At 45.1% G+C, this 21,637-nt stretch overlaps 1 protein-coding gene across 1 annotated transcript in view; it reads right to left on the bottom strand.

Moving 5' to 3' along the window:
- SLC12A9 (solute carrier family 12 member 9) overlaps positions 1–21,637 on the bottom strand; it is a 681,455-nt gene that overhangs the window by 518,725 nt on the left and 141,093 nt on the right. The window contains exons 3-4 of the mRNA XM_069646063.1: positions 7,289–7,423; positions 5,934–6,065 (exon numbers count right to left, since the gene is read on the bottom strand). Coding sequence (XP_069502164.1) covers positions 5,934–6,065; positions 7,289–7,423 — 267 coding nt within the window. The remainder of the gene's footprint in view (positions 1–5,933; positions 6,066–7,288; positions 7,424–21,637) is intronic.

The raw sequence follows: 21,637 nt of genomic DNA, 5'->3' as shown, positions 1-21,637 counted from the left end.
TCCCTGCTGCTGGTCTCCTCCCTTCTTAAACACCTGCAACCCCTTGACAGGTTGCAGGTTCAAGGTCCCAATTAGCATTGCCTGACTGCTATTAGAGGGACATGCCCGAGCTTTACAGTACTCTGCAGGCATCTCGTCTCATCATAGAGTAGTGAAATGACCTACTGGTGTTCACTTATCCTAGTCGCACCTTCCTCGTCCCAGTACTGTAGTAGGTTGAATGAGGAAAATTGTGGGTTAGGTTGGTTCTCATAAGGGAAAGGGGGATACCATGTCTCGCCTGGGGTACCCTCTTCCCAATCCCCAAGGACCCTCCATCCAGGTGATCCTCCCTCGCTTTTCCACCCCCAGGCTCAGGATCCAGGTGGGTCAGGAAGACCCAGAGAGGGACCTATCTCATCATTCTCCCCACCCCCCCCGGCAATAAAACCTTCATGTGGTATATAGATGCTAAGGTGTATGAGAACCCTATAAACCCTGTAAGAATGTCTGGGTGGGCTTTTGACCCAAACTTTACTCAGTCCTCCTCATGAAGGACAGCAGCAAAGAGTATTTGAGAAGCCCAGAGTGTTTCGCTGGAGTGAGAGAGTAAAAGTAAGAGAGAGTGAGAGAGAGAGTGAGAGAGAGAGTGAGAGAGAGAGTGAGAGAGAGAGTGAGAGAGAGAGTGAGAGAGCGAGAATGAGAGAGCGAGAATGAGAGAGCGAGAATGAGAGAGCGAGAATGAGAGAGAGAGAATGAGAGAGAGAGAATGAGAGAGAGAGTGAGAGAGGGAGTGTGAATGGTTGAGAGTTACAGAGCCCTGCATTGAGCAAGCAGGAACAAAGAAGACACCGTCTGACACGGAGTCCAGTTGATGAGTTGCATATGCGGCTCTGTGACGAGAGGAGGGCCAGACATCTCAGGGAGCATCTAATTTGCTTTTTAATCAGCACAGATGCAACCATCAACTTTGCAAATTACAGTCACTTTCCTTGATTACTCACCGGCTGTATGAACTGGATTTCTCAACAATCTCATTTCTGAAGCTAAAGGCTGTTACCAATGCCTTGTCTCCTCCCAAACTCAGCCGTTCACCCGGGAGGGTTGCAGGACAACTTGAAGGCTTCTTTCCTCGGCTCGCTCGGCTTTGCTTTTCAAATGCTCATGGCCTCCCGAAAGTATGGAAATCTTGCCTGGCTTTCTCTAGATCCGGTCTCCACAGCCGATCAGCCCATTGGCCTTCCACAGCATGGTTTGGAACAGACTTGCAAGAGCTGTTCCTTCACACAACGTGTGCTTGGGTGGGCCACCTTTTATCTTCCCAGTGAGTGCTAATAAGTGACAGGTGTACATTGTTGAAGTTAAATGCCTGACTGCCTGGCCTCATTACAGGGACAGGGCCAATGCAAACCAGGGGAGGCAATCCTAACCTCATTACTCATCTTCTTTGGTGCAGTACTTTTGTCGAGGAGAAGTGGGGAGGAATTATGGGAGTTGCAGTTTCCCAAAACATAAGTGGGAATAGGGGTTAGACGGGTTGTGGAAAAAGGGGGATACCATGTCTCACCATTGGGTACCCTTTCCCCCACTCCCCGATGATCCCTTACCCATTTGACCCTCCCGCTCTTGTCCACCCCCCCAGGGTGGAGATCCAAAAGCAATGTCCTTTCCCTGGCCACCTGAGTACGGGATCCCGGCGGCTAGGTTGTGAAACACCCTCTGGTTCTTCATAACTCCTTCTTGTACTTTGGCAAATGAATTCAAAATCTTGAATGAAAAGGGAAACTCTAATCAAATTAACATTGATTCTCAAACTACTACAATACTGACCCTCACTCTGGCCCTGGATCCTCAGACAATACCGATTTATCCAGCGTCCTGCTTCTCATTTTCACCCATAGATTTGAAATATATTCATGATTAGGATTCCATTCCGGCGTATCTTGCAGTGAGGCATGCCTCTGACCTTAATTTTTTAATAACGGAAATTGTGAATGCAGTCTTAGTCCAGGGAACTGTTCCACTGCAACTATAAATGTTTCTCCTTATTGCACAAATACTGGTCTGCCACAGCCATCTAAGATTTTTAGAAAAGACTGTCACCATACGGCTGCAGTAATATTTGGATGAAAATGCAATCCTGGACACCTTTCAATAAGGTTTTAGGCCCGGGCACAGGCCTGAGAGCCTTGGTGACAGTATGGGAGGATATTCTAAGGGCCACTGATAAGGGTGATCTGAGCATGTTATTGTCCAGACTATCCGAGCCTGCTCGGGTCTCGGAGGCGCATTGAAATGGTTCTCTTCTTTCTTAGAAAAACGTATTCAAGTGGTTAAACCTAGTGATGACCACAGGAGTCATCACTATCTCCAATTTTATTCAATATCTATCTTAGCCCTCTAATGGGTATTTTCTCGAAGTTTAAAAATTGAGCTATTATTCTTACGCGGACGACACTCAAACCTATGTCAGATTAGTAAATGCACCGGGCGCGTCTAAACTTATCCTAGCCTGCGCTAACTCGATCAGAAGCTGGATGATCGAAAGGAAGCTTCAGCTCAACCCTTTCTAAACAGAGATAGTGTTTGGGCCTAAACAACTCCTCAGTAACTATCACAATACCAATATCTGTCCAGCCTTGTTCCATACAGCAACATCCTTTTCAAATGAGCTAAGAAAACTTGGCTGCATCTGGCAAGTATCTCTAGGCTGCAATGCGCACATTTCAGACATGGTTAAGTCAGTGTTTTACCATCTCAGGCTCTTAAAACCTTTTCTGGCAGTCATTTCTGACTAGGACTGTTCAATAGTCATAGGGATAATGTGTTGCATGTTGGCAGCAGGAACCGCCCGTTCCTTTAGTTCGTACTTCTTCCTTGCAGGGAAATGAGTGTTCCTGGGCTTCCCTCTGGCACAGATACAGGTTGCCATGGAGTTTGTTTAGACAACAGCGACGGCTGTGTCAGCTGATACGTCCCGTGCGTAAAATATGTGCAAGAAAACACTGCCCACCTGCAGTGTAAATCCGGCATCTCAGGGGTGCCTGTTGCTGCTAATCGTGGCGTTATTCACGCATTTCCTGTTGTTCCAAATTCCTCTTCTCCCTCGGATTACTCTCTGTGAAGTCCTGTTTTCCTGGTTTCCTGACCCCTGCTTACGCTAATTCGGACTGCCTTCGTGCTCTTCCATTTGACCTTTATTTGATTTCTCCATTGCCGAACTCTGAACGCTTGGATTGCCATTGCCTCTCCCCTTGCCTGCTGTTTTGATCTCCTGGTGCCCGACTCGGAACGACTTCCGGATTTCCCGCGGCAGGTGCTTTCCAGAGTGCCTCGCAAACTCCTCACTCATTCTACAGAGTTCCTAACCTTACCTGAAAACTTGTCCTTGACACATGTACTGGGATTCTTGGGTCACTACAAAATCCGTACATTCCGGACATGCTGGGACATTTCTACTAAGTGCATGTTTCCGAACGCTCTTCTGTGTATGCACCAACCCGTACCTAGTGCATCCCTCCTGCCGCCCGGGTATATTATTCCCATACTAACTTCCCTGTTTATTATTTTAACCTTCTGTTGTAATCCTTTCAACTGGAACCATTAGATCTTCAGAATCCTTTTCCTCAGGTCAGTCTTGCTGATTAATGACTATAGTGGGGTCTTACTGGTCTGGACAACGTACTTCTGGTATTGGGTTTGTTTATTTTTTTGTAGGTTCAGGATCCATACCTTATTCAGCACCATTCAAACCTTGCCCTAGGTATTCTGAATTATTTGCTGTTGCTGGTTTTTCATTACATTCCTTACTGCATCGTTGCTAATCATTTCTGTAATTCCTTTACAGCATTGGTTTGGCGGTGCGCGTTTTCCCCGCTCTTTTGTGACACCTCTCTGTTTTTACCTAAACAGCAGAGAGGTAAAGAAGAGTCCCTCATTCAGAGGAAGCCTGAATCTTAGAATTCAGGGGATCTGGAGTCCTGGAGGCTGAATACTAATCTACTCAATATACCACTCCTTTCATCAAGGTCGTCTTACCAACGCCCCAACCAGTTTATGGTGGGGTGAGTAACAGAATGTTAGGTTCCAGACTGGACTATTGCGGCACACTTCTCCTGATAGCACGTGAATGCCAACTCCAGCGGCTTCAGGTGGCCCAGAATGCTGCTGTCAGACTGGTATTAAGCTTGCCAAAAACAGCCCCCATCTCCACCTACCAAAACCGAAGGAAACTGCACTGGTTGCTGGTTCGGAAGAGAATTGAATTCAGAACACTGTCTCATTCATAAGTGTATTTATGGAATGGCTACCAAGTACTTGGTTTCAGAAATCAAGCCTTGCATGCCCTCACAAGCTCAGCGCTCATCTAGTAAGAATAGGTTAGTCATCCCGTTTTCTTATTGTGTTTCCTGGGGCGATCGTTGCCTTGTCATCAGGGGCCCTCGTCTTTGGAATACACTTCCAGATGACTTGCGGAAAACCAGCTCTATTGCCCTTTTTTCGGAAGAAACTGAAAACCTTTTTGTTTTGATGAATTTCTCCTTTTCATGCCTAAAAGCCGGGTAACGGAATATAATATCAGTGCCTAGATCCAGGCTTCTGCTTGGTTCCAGAAGGATATGCGCATTATAAATTCCTAATCAAATCATAGTGGGTTCGTCAAGGGGGTTGTGTGCCAGCACAACCATGTGATGATGTTGCTGCTGGACGAGGCATGGGAAGGAATCCCTGGCTGTCCTCCCCCCCACCCCCCCCATTCCGCCACAGAGGAGGGAAGAGAATCTTCAAATGGAAGACCCATGGCCCGCTATAGGGACTGGAGATGGACTGGGTGAAAGAGTCACACGGGGCCCGAAGCAACTACAATCTCTGCTCCCCTAACACATATGCAGAAATCAGTCATTTCTCAAGGTCTCTAGACACATACACCTGCGTTCACAGAGGCCAAGAGTCCTTCCTGAGGACAGGGTGTGGCAAGCAAAGAGGACCACTCATAGGAAAGGACAGGTCCAAATTATAAGTCTACAGGAAGAAAATTAATTGCTACATTTTTAGGCATAAATCAAAATCTGAGAAAACAACAAATGAGCTACCAATATACAGTTTATGTTGAAGATAAAAGGGTACCATGGAGTACGGGGATTAGAAGATGAAGGGACATGGTCAATAGGAAGCAGAGGATTTGTACAAATGGCCCAGTGAATTAAGGAACCTTCTCGGAGATCTGCAGTTAACTTACAGGACATTAGGCACAATTTCTGCAGGTGAATTCAGCTTCCATCATTTTGCAGTCGATAAAATGAACACTAAACTCTAGTAACATCTTTCACCAAGAGACTTGAGTGATATAGCATTGCACAATTTTATGGCTCATCATAGTGGATCAGGTTATAGCACATCTTTCTACATAGGTTCATGGTCTTGGCTTAATTTAGTTTTTAATCACCATCATAATAAACCTGAAGTTTATTGAATGTGAACCAAGAGATTTAAAGGTTCGCCAAGTGTGCTGCGAAAATAAGTTGTTTAAAATTATTAGTGAGACCTACACATCTGTGGTAGAGCACCTTCCTACCATGGCAGTGGTTGGGTGTCTTGCCATACTGTTCGTCCGGAGTGCCCATGAGAGAGGAAGTGAGGAACACATCAGCATGAAGAACGTTATGTAGGATTTCTACTGCAGGGTTATACCTACATTAATTCCAGCGGTCTCAGGACTGCGCACTCTTCCAGTTAAGGAGTTTTATAAATCTTTTACACATGGCCCGATGGCCACCGCCTAGTAATCAAATTTATTTTATATTTGGAAAAGCCATCTCTGGGACGTTTACCTTCATTTGTAGGTCCTTATCTCTGATCCTCTAGCCTACACACCACACCTGTGCAAAACCTAATTCAACCTCATCCCCCATAGATTTGTACCTTTAGCCGCTGCTCCATCACGCAATCCTTACCTTTCCCAAACACGTCCAGGACGGCTTCCACAAGTCCAAGCACATAAACACCACAGGCAAAAACGTTGGCAAGGTAGAACATAAGCCCAATGCTGCCCCCGAACTCTGGGCCCAAGGTTCGACTGATCATAACTGACGATCAAAATCAGGTTAAGGATAGACCACAAACAAGAAAGCAAAGAGTGCAGCCAATTCTTGTTGATATACAATTGTGAAACGCAAAAGGCAGAGGGGGTATTGGGAGAAAAGGGAGGGAGGTTGGGAGCGGAAAACAAGCAAAAACAGCAGCTACATAGATACTAGTTAAAAATGATGCGCCACACCCAGAGGCTTGGCTGCAGATATATTTTAGGGAGTCTTACGACGCTGTTCTTCTGAAGCGACCATGAGGGAGGAATTGAGGAATAAATATCAGCATGAAGGAGAACCTCATGGAGGATTACTAATGCAGATTTCTACTGGCATTCATTCCAGCAGTCGTAGCCTTGCATGCTCTTCCATTTAAGGAGGTTCATAAAAGCATTGCAAGTTGCCTTACAGCCAACACATAGTGCCATTCATTTTAATTGTATATTTGTTAAAGCCAATTTTGGATTGTTTTGCTTTCTTTGTAGGAAGAAATGCAGAATCTACATACACCTTGGAATGTTACTTATAGGTGTATTTGCTGCAGGCAGGGAAGATGCAACACAGTGTTATACATCACTTAAACAGCACTCAATAACTTTAGAACACAGATCAGCTGTACACAGGGAGTGCAAAACCATTTGATGCATGTTCTGCATCTTGAAGCAATGCCAGCAGGGTATAGTGGTTCAACAGATGGGTAGAGCACAGAAATGCTAAAATTGATGCAGCAAACAAGGCTGAAGTCTGATTCAAGAGCACAATTGCAGAATCAACATCCGTTTAGTATGTCTCGGCTCAACGAAAGGCTACCTGGAACGGGGCAGAAGCAATCCTGGAAAGAACGCTTGAGGATGAAATGGTTGGTGAAGGACCCGATTCATTTTAAAGATGTACATTTATTTTTTTGGGCATAGCTATGCCTCTTGAGGGGAAGAGAAGGAAGGCTGCAGTTACTTGAGATCCCTTTTCAAATGACAATCAAACTTACAAGGTATATGTCAATTTGGAAAGTGTTCCAAACAATCAAAAATGTCTCCATTGTGCTAGTTTCCATTTAAAGCAGCAAATATACGTTGTGTCACTGAGTCCAAGCACAATTGTTAAGGTACAACTAGGAACAGAGAAGCTATTAGTGACTTCTACTAAACCTAAAATGGCCTCAACACTATTTAAATTTAAAGTTCTACAACACAATAATCCAAGAATTTCTGGAATTGAAAGGATACAGTAGGCCCCGCCGCCCTGCACTGCCCCGTTGGTGGAGATTGCACAGACGGAGAGAACAGTGAGAGAGATGATCACATAGGCCACCACCAGCATCAGCAAGGACTGGAGGAATCCTGCATAGCCAATCACAAACCCTGTATGGAAGGGAGATAGAAGGGAGAGGTTAGGGCAGCATTAGAGGGACTGGGAATACTGCAAGGAATAACCACCTACAAGGCACATCAAAGGGAAAAGAATGAAAAAGAAAAAGGAGCTTGCTGGTGACAACAGTTGTCTTTTGCAGTATCATACTTACAATTGAACAGCAAATATCATTTGACACATGAGCATCAAATCATTTAAATTACAGGTTACATTCAAGGTTAAGATACATCCTTATGTACGATGGAAGTGCAGCACAAACTGGATGAACCTCAAAGTGCCTGTGTTCACGCCTCCGGGACACCAGCCTGATCTCAGCAAGCTTGTGGTACTAGCCCAACTAGGTTTGTTATGGTCAAGCATCCAGGCACACTTCAGAAGCATAGATAGTGACAGAACTACAGTATAACAGGCTATTGTTTCAAATTAAGGAATAGCCACACAAGGTTACAGTTCTTTATATGCAAATGTTCATACTTACCAGCAAAAGACTTGCACTTATCAAATATGTAAGACATTTACAAGTATCTGATGAAGCGATAGCAACATTTCTGGGGTTTATAGGAGGATCACTAAACTGTGACCCTCTAGGTTTAGCTCGACTGCAACTGCCATTTCCAATGGGTGAATAAACCAGTTGAGTGCTAGCAAATGTTTCCCCCTACCGTCTAATACTACGAATGGCATGCCAAATGCCTGCTATCTAAACTCTCTCAAGGACTTCCTATCCGTGCCTACTCTTTCCACAGGTTACTGTCTTAATGTTGGAATTTGAATAGCAGCAGCTCCTCCTCCTCATAGTCCTCCACCTGTAACATCAGCCGGAAAAATAAAAAACTTCCTGCGCTCTGCTTAAATCTTAGTCACATGTTCCTGTCCAATCTGGCCACGTCTTCCCCACCCAGGGCATGCATGTTTGAGAAACGGCCTTGAAATGGGGTCTAAGCCCACCCCATACTCCCTCTACAAGTTTGCCATTTACCAAAGATGGCCGCACATGCAATCCAATGTATTCTGGGGTCCCGGTGTGGTGGGGCCCAAATGGTAAGTCTCTCCAGGAAGGTTGGGTTTAGCTCCCTTTGTGGGTCTCTGGTGGTCATGGGGTTTGCGTGCTAGAGTACCAGCTTGCTAGCTTCCTTGAAAAGCCCACTGTACATCAGTTCTCTGCTTAATTTCCTCCTGGGGGTGGCAGGGTGGAGATCTACTCTTCAGCTGAGACCGTTTTCTTCGCTTTATAGTGACATTGTCGAACGTCACATTTTCGACATGCCATTTTTTCGACACAAAAATGGCGAAAAAATAATTTCAAATAGTTTTTTTAATTTTACTTTTTTAACAGGGGTTGGGGGGTTCCCCCTTGGGCTGGTTGGACCAATCAAAGCATACCTCTACGTGAAAGTCCTGCCCCTCAGGATGGATCCAGGACACTTTAAAAGACTCCGTCAGCTGACCAGCTCCATCCAGGGCATCTGCAGTGCCTCTGTCCCCGTTCGCGGTTTTGCCTTGGGACTTCGTAAATCACTAGCTTGGCTTAAGAACAGTTATCCTGCAGTTGTTACTCTACATCATGACAAGGTGCCTTTTTGAAAGAGTGTCTTGGTCTTTGTCACATGAGTCACCTGCCGATGCCCGATTGCAGTGCTTTCCACTGCTGCCCGTCTCCGTTGTGTCCTGGGCGTCTGCTGCAGTTGCGGCACCTGCAGTGATCTGCATCTCAGGTTGCCTGGATGGTCCTGCTACAAAGTATCAGGAACCGTCCATTGTGTTAGTGCGCATTCTCAGAAATGTGCCAATTCCCTCCACCTTAGAGACCCCCAGCAAAGAATTGCTGGATTTAGAGGACTGGATTGTTTTAACCTGGAGAGAGTGAGACCCTTTTTCCGCACTCGCTCATGTACTTTAATGTGATTTTCTACACTGTGTTTCTTTTGGTTATGGAGTCTAACAAACTCCATAGGCATCATCTTTCACAATTGTGTCCCAAAGCACCTTCAGTGCAGTGACACAGGGAAGTCTTCAAGATTTCCCAAAGTTGAAATACCTTCTCTGGGATAAACTGTTTCCCAGAGCAGTAAAGTGAAGTGAAATTGACTTTGCTTACCATTGTAACTTTCTAGACCCTGCACACACTATCTTACAATAGAGTGATGGGGGGGGGGGGTTACTTAGTATTCCCTTTGTCTAGCTTCTTATGTATCATGTTTTATGTTACCCTTTCCTCACTGAATGGCTGGTGGCAGTGGTTTTGTTTTGTACTACCGTGGTTTGCATTTACCGCGACCATACGCAGCTCCAGTAAAGCAACCACTGGAGCCATCTTTTTCAAAATGGCGCAGAGCCATCTTTGATAAAAGGGCCCCCGATCTTTTTTTGCCATGTCTTTGTGGAAAGGTCCTTTAAGAGAGTTTCTCTGTGCGCCAAACCATGTTTGGTCTATTTGATCATTTCGCCTTTGGCAGGGTTTCTGAGTGAAACCCCGCCTGTGGCTCCAGGGTGTCTGGGGTAGGCAGGAAGTGAGGGAGGTGCCCAAAACTCCCTGTGCTTAGTCTCCTAGGAGACCCAAATGCACTCTGTGGTGATTGGCTGGCTGACTGTCCGGCAAGGAGAGCCACCCTGCTGGGTGATTGACAGCTAGGCTGGTGCTAAAAAGGTGATTCTTTTGGCTTGGAAGGCAGAGTCGACCACTGGATGAAGGAACCAATGAAGAGCTTGAAGATGTCGCCTGCTGCAACTCCTGGACCGTTGGTTTGCCCGGTGAAGCCCTGTGCAGTGCCAATTTGCCAAGTTCACATCGACAGAGAAGCCGCTGCAAGGACGACTTCTCCCTTTGAGTTGGTGGGACCAATCAACTCCAAAGTAAGCCACCTGGACATCCATCTCGGAGCTGGTTGAATTTCCACAGAGTTGCTGCTGGAAACTGTAGAGCCAGGGAGAAGAATACCAGATTGTGTGCATTGCTTTTAAGCTGGCCTAGAGCTTTTGGAAGATCCTCCGGACTCCCAAGAAGCAGGACTGACAGAGCCTGAGCCCCCTCAACAGAGTGCAGGACCCCAGAAGCAAGGAAAGCCCACCTCAAAAGTCTGGAACCGCGTTGTTGCTATTTGCAGTGGTCGCATGGAGCTGAAACACAAAACAGCCACTGAAAGTGAAGTTTGCCGGTTGCAGTTTTTGCCAGTTCCACTGCATTGCAGGAGTCCCCCCGACATCCCCCCTTTTGTCCCCACGACGGAGGCCCAGGAACAGTGAGATCTGCAGAGCTGCACAGGAACAGAAGTCATCAGCTGCATCTTTTCTTCATTGCTAAGGTACTGTCTAAGAGAACTTACCTCTTACTGTGTGCTTGTAACTTCTGCAACTCACACGTCTAATCAGCTTGTGGCCCTACATTTGATTCTTCTTTTTATCCAAGACTCCTAAGAACTTGTGCAAAAGACTTTTCCATTTACTTACCTGAAGTGCTGCATCCTATACAAGACTTTTGCCTATTGACTTTGGCTTAGCCTATTGAATTGTATGGCTCTTCTAAGTGGATCTGAAAGGATTTACCCTGTTTAAGGATATTGGTGATCTCTTGTGTTCTAATAACCTTTGCCTTTTACCAACTTAAGAGTGTTCTGAATGCCAACAGTATGATATTAATATCCCCAGCACCCTTGTTATTGAAGTCACCTGTAGGTGTAGGTTGCTTCTGTGGGCCATCCCAAAAGGCTCTTGTCTGATTCAGAAACTGTACAGTATTGAGTGTATTTATGTGTTACTATTATATTGCTCCCTTCTAAAGAAGTCTTTATAACTGACTGACAAATTAATCAATGTTTATGCAAGAAACCTTGAGTGTAAGAGTGTATTTGAATACCTGTAACTGTGAATCTTTGTGTAACTCGACTACTGCTCACATTTCCCCTCATGAGATAAGCCTGGCCGCTCAACACGCTACCAAAACCGTGTAGTACAAGCTTATACCAAAGGTTGGGTTGCCTATACCTGTAGTCATAGTAGTTTGTAGTGTTCCCAGAGGGTACTGCATTCAAACACATTGGAGCTCAGAACCGCCATCTAGCAAGACCCAAACCTAAACTCAAAAATTACCACTGCACCTGCAGCCCCTGGACCAAGGTTCCCCCTTATTATTTTTCTTCTAGTACGAAAATGGTTTATTTTTGTGCGCTCATTATTTTTAATGTGCACATGTGACTGAAGTAAGCCATTTTGTGAGCATGTGTAGTGAGCTATTCTCTCTGAAAAGGGTGTGGAAGAACAGTTTCCCTTCCACAACAACTCCAGTTCTCTACAAATCAGTATACAAAGTGCTTCTAACATCTCGTTTTTCAAATATATTGGCTAAATAAACTAATGTTTTATATGGAATTCAGAGAGAGCTCATATCCACGCTAAAACCTCAAGATCTGATACAGTATAAGGAAAAAACACTTATGCAGAGAAAGATGCACAGGCTTTATTCTGGATATCCATTTGTCGAGTAGCACACTGCTCGGAGGCGCTGCATGATATGGTTTAGGCCACTGGGGAAAATACAGTGCATTACAAACAACAAATATTGCTCATCGTAACTCATGGGGTGGCACAAAATATACATGAAGCATGTGTCAGACCGAATAATTGCAACCGAAGTGTGCCAAGAAACATGGCAAGAAGAGTTTGTGCATCACTTTATGAAAGTCCTTCAGGTGCTAATAAATAGGTCTTTCATAATCATAGTCAGGAGAACAATTGCATCAGAAGCACAAAAAGTGGAGCACAAAAAGAAACTGATGGTTACGTTTTCAAGACAGTTACTAGAGTTTGATGTCTTTTAATGAAAGCAGAGCAGTTTTCTTTCACTATACTGTAGAAACATCTGATTTGGTTATTGAAAGTGGCTTTTTTGTTCTTCACCCCCACGAAATGTGCTCTTCTGCCCCCTTTAGTTACTCCGCTGACATTCAATACTGGTTGCCAGAGCTCAGTAAACAGCGAGGTAGGCTCCTCTGGTGATTGTAGCACTGAAAGGCATTTCCAAAATTAATTGCATGCAAAAATATTTAAAGCCCAACTGTAATATTATGGGCAGTTTAAGAAAAGGACATGAATTTGCATACAAATAATATGGTTTGCAACCTTCCCTCACACTAATATTGTTGGGTAGGATTGTAGGAGTGCTCAGTGAAACCATTATAGGAGAGAATTACCATAGCAATTCTGATTGGCTAGGCATGAATTTTGCCCACCAAATTCCTGAGAGGAGAAAAGTGTGAAGAATCCTACGGATCCCTCACTGAAACCCTGCCTAAAGTCTCCTCCCAGGTGACAAGGGTAAGGCAGCCGCTTCCTGATCCTGGAGGCGGTGTAGTGTGGAAGATCACCTGGGATGAGACTGGGCCCAGGGTGGTAAGGAGATTCCATGGAATGAGACACAGTATTTTTCCTTTGGAGGGAAAAATCTTCCCAAGGTAACTAAAGCGGTAAAGAGTTATTGTCATTTTAATGTCCCTAACCCTCAAATTAGATCTAAAATTGTGGACCTTGATGTTGTAAAATCTGATCATATTTTACCAAAAGAAAGATCCTTTTGGGTATCCCAAACTAAACGCCTTCATCAATCCCAAAAGTACTACAATGTAAAGTAACATGGAAATGCTGTCTTCAATAAACTAGCTTCCTCTGTAATGGCCAATTTTCCTAGCTCCTCTCTTAACAACTTTAAGGGAATTGAATATACCCTTGAATGTAACTAAAAGATGACAACAACTAACTTTGTTGAAGGGAACTGCAAGTCCCAGAAGTCAAGAGGGACTGAGACGAAGAAGAGGGGTGAAGAGTCATGCAGTTGTAAAGGTCAGGCAAGTAAGCCTAACAGCCACTGCAATAGTCAGTCAATTGGGCTTGGCTTATCCCACAACTGAGGAAACCAGAGAGGCATAAAAGGCCCCCTCAGGTGCAGCAAGGAGGAAGGAGTGCAAGGAGAGGGAACGTTGGCTGGAGTGCAGGCTGTAGCAGTGGAAATAGAAGGAAGGCACAAGGCTGGCAAACCAAGAACAAGTGGGAGAACAATAGAGACGCCGGAACGTGTAGACAGCAAACTTCATCCGCGTGTTCTGAGAGAGTCCTGTCCTCACGAACTCCGAAGTGCAGAGGCTGCGAAGCGGAAGACGTGCAGGAGAAGCAATTTTCTCCATGTGAGCCGAATTGCTGCGGTTGCCGAATTGCTGGCGTGCAGGAGGCAAGAAGAAACTGTCCCAACGTATATACGGACTAGAGACACTCGTTCAGTAGAAGGGTGTGGGGTCCCCAGCAAGCCAGAAGCAGTAGAGGATGCAGTGGAAGTCGGGAAAGCAGTGTAGCCAGCAAAGCAAGTGTTTCAGAAGGTGATGAGTGAAGCACAGCTTTCTAAAACATGGCACAAGCCTTGCCAGTAACAGTAACCAGCTCCTTTGCCACTCAGATAAGATTCTGAGCGAGTACAAGCTGACCATTGCATTGCAAATCATCAGAACAATAGAATTGTAGCACGTGTATGAAGTGCAATAAGCTTCTTGCTCTCGTAAGAAGCTAACGCTAAAAACAACCATTGTTGCATTATTCAAAGACCATTTCTGTTCAGAGAGTGATTGTGTGTCCCTAATTAAGGAGAGGGAACGCAAATACGGCCATTTCAGAACATAACTTTGAAGACCCAAGAGTTGCAAACTTGATCGCGGGAAAATTACTTCAAAGAATTATTGTGTGTTGTACCTTAGGGCCTGATCTTGATGCTTTTCTTCTACGGGAATACAATTACATGTACATCTACAAAGCTTGAAAACTACATCAAAGAGTGGTTTGCGTGTGCCTAGTTGTCATTTTTTACCTAAGGACTGAATCTTATATAAAAGTGACACCTTACATTAACTGATTGAAGAGAACAAGCATTTTCTAAGCCATGCCCCATATTACTTGTGAAGCTGACCCTTTCTCAGAGTTACAAAGCAATCCAGCAATACTGTGAAGTTATTAACAGTTAATTGGCCTAAACCAACAGTCTGCCAATGTTACCTGAGGCCATGAGAGTGGCACCCAGGCTTACGGGCAATTGTTGGACTGAATTCTGGCAGAAAGGTGCAGGTAAAGTTGGAGAAGGGGAACTGGCTGTCTGTAAGGAGTAAATGAAGTAGACTCAACCTGTATTTCACAAATCTACCTGGTCGACGTCGGTCTAAAAGTCATTTGAAGTTGTGGTCATAGTCCAAAGAATTGGAACTCAAGGAGGTATATCTGGCTGTCTGTTGATGTGACATTGCAGTAGTCAACACCCAAGGTACAATACTGTGGGTTAAAGGTCACTGTTCACATAGTAAAGCAATTAGAAGTAGACGTGTTGAAGCAGAAGCAGCAGTACTGAGAAGTCATCCTGACAAATACACCAATTTTGAATGTTGAAACTATAAATCAAGACATCCCAACTGTTAACCAAGAACTGTGATTCACTGACCGTGTGGATATTGCAATTTATTTTGAACTGTGGCAAATCTTCAAGTGGGAGTGAAAGCATTGTGGCCAGGATTACCATTGGGGCTATTTTTCTTGAAGTGGAAAGTGGAAGACTTCACCCAAAAGAGGAGATTTGTTGCCAGTAGAACTTTTTGTTGATGAACTTTGACTTTGACTTTAAAACTTAAAGAACTAAGTTAAGTTAAGGTAAACATGGGGAAGGGAAACCACCTGGGACACTAGAAGGTCATTTAGGAAATGTAAATATTTTTCATGTCATGTTGAACTGCCATACATTTTCTTTCTGAGTTTGTTGTTTGGTGTGAGGGACAGTTATTTTCCCTTAGCTTTTAGACTAGGCAGGGGATTCCTCAGCAGAGATGGGACAGTAAAGTATTTTGCTATATTTTCTTTAACAATAAAATTGTATATTTCGAAAGATATTCAAACGGTTGTCTGCCTCGCATTACTGAACCCTCACAAACTATGTATTTAATGTGTGTTAATAGAGTGTCAGTGCCAATTCAAAGCGCCTAGCAGAAACAAAAATAGGGCATCAAGTACAATATAGACATGTGACATGTACAAAGAGTAGGAACCATGCAATGAGGTAACATGTTCAAGTAATCTGCTTAGTTACAGGTGGTATCCAAGCTAAGAGTGGACAGCTGGCTTACATAGTGTGGGGGCACTTACTAAAGGCACAGGAGTAACAGTACCATTCTGGTGCTTGCTGGTTTATTCATATTACAGCAAACCGAAAACAAGTGGACGCAGGTATAAGTCAGGTAATCTTTCATAGGATCAAGGTAGGCAGATTTAAGGTCATTAGGTAATCACATAACGCAAGGGTGCTAGTCATTAGGTGTAAGCAGAGTATAGTGAAGTATACAAGTCAATGTTATTTAGTTAGTGCATGCTGTGTGCTTCTGTTCATGGAGCCCAATTTCTTTTAACCTCCCGAGGGTTTATTTTGTTTTTTAAAGTCACCCTCACATAGCAGGTTACTGTAAAGGGTGCTAGACCAGAATATTGAGATTAGTTAGTATACTTTTGTTGCTGTGGTCTGTTGTGAATGCTTGAAGGAGGGAATTGTCTGTGTGCACTGTGAATACTCTTCAGCGGCACCCTGATGGAAGATGGGCATCCGCACAGCTTAGAGGGAACAAAAGTCACCACCCAATTGCACACAAGAACAAAAAAGCCGTTGCCTGGAAACAGGATTTCACAATATTAGATACTTCACTTGGGGAGCCTCCAGAAAACAAATGCTTCCTGGGAGCCAAAGGCGCTGCTACTTATGCAGACACTGTATGGATAGATGCGGCCAGCAAGTAGGAAATTATACAACTGCCCGAGTCCGGGTACTGGCCCATGGAGACTAAGGGGTAGCCCCCACCTTTCGGGACCACTGGGAGCTACAAATATATATAGGAGTTACTTCCCCACTGAGGTATGGATGGAACTCACTGGGGGAAAATGATGAGTGCATCAAAGAGGAGCAAAAAGTAGGGATCTCACAAAGCAGAACAAAACACATCTTTCTTCTTTAAAGGCAACTACAGTCATATAAACCGTGGATCTACAACTGGTCCTGAAACAAGACCTATAGAGAAGGAAAAGGAGTTGTTGAAAACAGAACGGAGCAAGATCAACCCACGATTACACGTGTGTGAGAACAGGAAGCCCTGGCTGGAGAATATACAAGGCCATAAAAAGAAGAGTACAAGATCCAAAGAAGTCCTGAGGGAATATCGGGACTAGTCAAAGGATTGTGCTAACGAGGAGAAGAGAAAAGAGACAAAGTGATAAAGTCCATTAAGTTCGTTTTGTAAAGGTGACTGTTGGCCAAGAAATGCCTAGAGAACATATTTGTAAACTCCTCAAGAACAAGGAACAAGGAAAAATCCAGGGGAAGGAAACCACCCCCTGGAACAAGGCATGTTGTTCTTGAAGAACCTTTCTGTTGAAGACATTCATTCTTTCTTTTATGAACACTTTTTCAAACCATGGATGGTTAAAGACTTTTCCCCTTTACCTTAGTGGTAATATTAAGTTGTGAAGGTCAGAATAGAACTTTCGGCACATGGGGATTTTATTTGGGCATTCTACCACAGACATTCTTAGTTTTCGTTTAGGTAGGGAAATGCCCCTTATTAACAGGGTCAGAGAGGCACTTTCCCAACCCTTTATTTTAAAAAAAGTCTTTAACAACTAAAATGTTAAACTTGTACCTGACTTTCCTTTCCGACTCCTCACATGGTGTAGTTTGTCAGCTATGGAGAGATTGTGCCAGATGTTTTTAACCATTAAAAACACATTGTGGCCCTTCCTAAATGGATACAATAAGAGAACTTCAAATCAGGTCATGCACCGGAATAACGTTCCCCAGCCCATCCATGGCTTAAAAACCCAGACCCATATTGTCAGGCTGAAATGTCTTGAAAGAGCAAAGGACTACAGACTTGTGCTGCTTTTTGCTTAGTCTCCAAAGGACTTTAAACCCAAAGAACCAAAAGAAAGTAAAACAGATTGTGTAGTCAAGCTGGGGACGGCCAAGCTCCAGACACTGCAAACAAGCATTGGCCAGCTTCCGAAAACTGTCACAAATGATTTCACTTTGAGTCAGTCATAAGGGGAGGACAGAAGAGAGTGACCCACAGGGGGGACTGTGAAGCAGGAAATGCATTGGCAGGACAGAGCCTCCTTGTCCAATACCTTCTTATTCTGTGTTCTGCTTATTCCTGCACAGGAGTCCCATTTCGACCCCTGGCAATGCAGCTCTTCATTTTGTTCTTGGGTGAACAGTACCCATGGGATACCCTTAGGGCATACATGGGTAGGAGTACAACCCTATAGTTCGAGTCTGTTTTGTCCACAGAGCAGGGTATGGGTTGGTGACAGCTACATGCTGATGTGAGGCTCAAGGTATCCCCAATTCTGGAGATACCCAGGCACTGCCATAGGAATCGAATTCCTAGACAAAGGCAAGACAGCCCTTACCCCCCCTTGTTTCTCGAAGTCCTAGGAAGCAGTAGCTCAGTCTCCTTCCCCCAAATGGTTGTTGGGTGGAAGGACCAAATATGGCTCCAAGGCTGCCTCCTGGCAGACTGGCTGGTTCCTTCCCAGGCGCTACTTCTTGTGGGTACACCCATGGGGTGGAGTCTACCTGAATGGAGTGAGTAATCAATATGCATTCTGTGTTGCAAGTGTTCGTTTTTGGTTGTGTTGCACAATGCCCGAGCCAGCCCTGACTCAAACTGGAATGAATGCAGTGTAGTGCACTAAAAGTGCTTGGGAGTTGCCCCAATCCACATCCTGTGTTGTGGGTGTCTGGTGGATAGACTGGTGCTACCTGCATGAATGCACTTATGTGCGATTGGCTAGCGGAGCGTGACTCAGCCTAAGTGAATGGGGAGTGTTTGGGGACCTCGCTCTTACCAACTGAAACAAGAAACCTAAAGCAGAAGCGGAAATCATCATCTTAAGCTTGCATCCTGGAGTCCAGCTGGAGGAAGAAGTCTGCAGTTGCAAATCTTCAAGCAATCTGAAAGCTGCTGTGCTGAGTCAAGGACTGAACCAGAAAGGACCTGGATAGACAGCCTCTTCCTGAGCTATGAGGGAGCATCGTGCAACTGCTGCTCTTCACCCGAAGTATCCTGGAAGCCAGTCCTATGTGCCTGTCATTTGGAGATAGGATCTTCGTTGGTCCAGAAGAAGAGTGCCTGAACCTCTTGAAGCCAAGAAGTTCATCTGTGTCGCCCAGTGTCCAGAGGAGTGTTCATGACCGCTGGAAACCAGGTTGCCGAGTATTACCCGTAAGAGGACGTACCTGGCATAGTACTGCTTGACAGCCGAAGCTGTGAAAGCTGTGAAAGTTCCAAATCATTGAAGAATATTTCAAGGAGGATCTCTGCCACGACATCTGTCCACTTGTCCATGCCGGAGAAGGTCCAGTGTCACTACCTGCCAGTGAGTATCCTGCCACAAAAATATGAAGACCTCCCAAGCATCCGGTGAGCGTCCAGGTCCAGTGGTCATGTCTAGGTCGCCTTAAGCCATCCTGAGATCTGTGTTGCAGCTGCTGCACATATCAACTGAACATCTGTAAACCGCAAAATCCCAAAACCCGACACATACTTCTGCCACTGCACCCGTCTCCACCGAAAGTCATCCTGCAAAGACAAAGTGCTGCCTTACACCTCCTTCTTGCCACCGATATCACAGCAACTCCTTATTCCAAAGGGGGTGCATCCTCAAGGTGCCTTGGCGAGTAAAGCCAAAAATCTCCACCACTTCATCTGCCAAGGCACCCAAGGTTCTGTAATGAGAAAGAGCATCTTACATCCTCATGAATCATCCAGGGGTCCCAGTTTAGTCTAGGATCCTGTTCTCCTGAGGTTTCCGAGGTACTTTGGGGTAGCGGGGCCTGGGGCGTGGCCAGCTGGCGCATCATGGAGACGTTCTCATGGTGAGCTCTGTGCCCTGATATCTGCCGGCCTGCCCAATCACCCAGTTAATGTGGGCTTTGGAGACCCGGAAGAACTGAGGAATGTTCCGATTATCGGGTGCACCAACTGATCAAATTACAGCCACTTTGGATTCACCAAACACAGCGTCCCCGGAGCTGTGCCAGAACCGCATAATTCATACGAGACAATCAAAGAAAATGTGGCCCAGGCTAGCGCTGTCACAGAGGTGTTCTGGCAAAGTGTAGTCGGTGGACACAGGTGCATAGGAGCCACAGAGAGAAGGCAGGCACTTCCCTTGGAGGGGGCCGGCTTCGAGAATAGAAGCAGGACTGTTGGCAGCGGGAAAGGGGTGGCTTGGGCCCCCTTGATGGTGGAGAGCGGGCAGCCGCTGCGAGGGAAACCGGATGGGCTGCCAAGGAGCCCGATGTTGACGCGCACGTTGTGCCAAACCTGACAAGGTGCAACATGCTCTGTGAGCAGGCTCTGGGGACAAGTCTGGAGGTGCAGCCTCGCTAATAAAGTATATACGAGTACAAGGTGTCTGTGTATATGGCGCTGACCACCTCTGGGGCACCAGGGCGTTATGTAGCCTGAAGCCCTTGGTTGCATACTCCTTTCCTCCCCTTGTGTGAAGGAGCACCCAGCATCGGGGTGTAGAGGAGGTCCCAAGTACGACCCACACAGCCATCCATTTTGAAGTACCAGGAAAGTTCACGCCGAAATATGTGACGTATGATGAGCAAATAAACCAGCAGAGAACCGCAGTGGGGCTCTGTCCAGTACCTATAAGAAGAACAGCATGTGTTGAAGTACCAACACCTAAGAAAACCTGGAGAGTAAGGTACCTATTGAGAAAGCCATAGCGACAAATGAAACAGAACGTAGATGGTCAGAACGCAGTCCCTAAAGCAGCTAAAAAGATACTGAAGGAGGACTAATGGTGACGTCACAAGAACCCGGACTGACTCACATATAGAAGATAGGACGACCTGCGAATGATGAAGAGAGACGAAACACCATGAATAAGGGACATCATGAACCTAAAGTGAAATCATCAAATGTCAGAATCCTATGCCATGAGCACAATGAAGATATTCAGTTAGTTTACACGTGTACATATACATGGAACCGCAAGAAGCAAACAATTGCGAGGATTGGTTATGCTTAGTAGTAAAATAGATTACGGCAAGCGTCACCAATGCATATCTACCCTCAAAAGGAGCACTTTATATAAGTATACTTCCACTATGCACAATAGCAGAATCAAACAGAGGTTATTAAAAGGTCTCAAAGGAAGAGCCCCGCAGTAAGCAAATCGAAAACTAAAGACTGAGGGAAACTCAGCCGCATGCAAATCGTGCCAGGAAGCCAAGGATGTATCGGCTGAATTAGACCAACAGTGGATATAATTTATGAAAGAAGAACAGGGTATCCTGTTCAGAAACGTCAAGGTAAGCCACAGAAGGCAGATGGCTGGCAGAATGAAATCAAATACTCAAATTGCTTGAAAAATAAGACGACTTCACTGTGTCGGAATCAAGTGACCAGCCAAGCGAGAAGGGATGAAACTTTCACACTCACGCATGGCCTTGTGCCATGCACAGATATCTTAATTTTTCCAGACCAAGAAGCAGTATCAAGGCCAATCACAAAGAAATAATTGACACATGACCACTAAGGTGATGATCGATTGTAGCAATCGATCTCGCGCCTTGAAACACTTGTGTATAGGCGCGTTACAAATGCCATATCATATCATAGCAATAATTGGAAGGAAGCTGGGGGTGCAGACAAGCTCCCTGCACCTGGACGGCTATTCTACACGCTGCTAAGCAAGTGGAAAAGTATGAGTGGGGTTGTTGCCAACCCAATCATAGTGGACCAAGTAATCAAGGGTCCTATCTTTGGTAAAAACCAATGAGACGTCGTACTTCCAGTAACGTTTACAGTAGCCATTTTGAAGGTAGGCCTTAGATGCCCCACCTGACAGTGTTTGTTCAATCCCCTCACTCCGTTACCATATACAGATATAGTACCTATATTAAAGTTACCTTCCTACAACCAGTAGAATTGCATGCAACATTTTAAGCGTTACACGTCAGTCATGACGAGTTTTTAGTATAAATGATGTGTTTTTTATGAAGTTTGCTGGAGTTGTTGAAGCGAGAAGGAAGATCGAGCGATTGCTGATATTCATGAACTCCCCGTTTTTGTACTTGTCACTAAACGGACTCCCTTTGCCAAACCGTTGAGTTATCATTATTGATT

The sequence above is a fragment of the Ambystoma mexicanum genome, chromosome 1p (assembly GCF_040938575.1).
Source record: "Ambystoma mexicanum isolate Mex_15411 chromosome 1p, UKY_AmexF1_1, whole genome shotgun sequence".
In the NCBI taxonomy this organism is placed as follows: domain Eukaryota; kingdom Metazoa; phylum Chordata; class Amphibia; order Caudata; family Ambystomatidae; genus Ambystoma; species Ambystoma mexicanum.
Note: the sequence above shows the minus strand (reverse complement) of the source record. Positions and strands in the feature narration are given on the sequence as shown.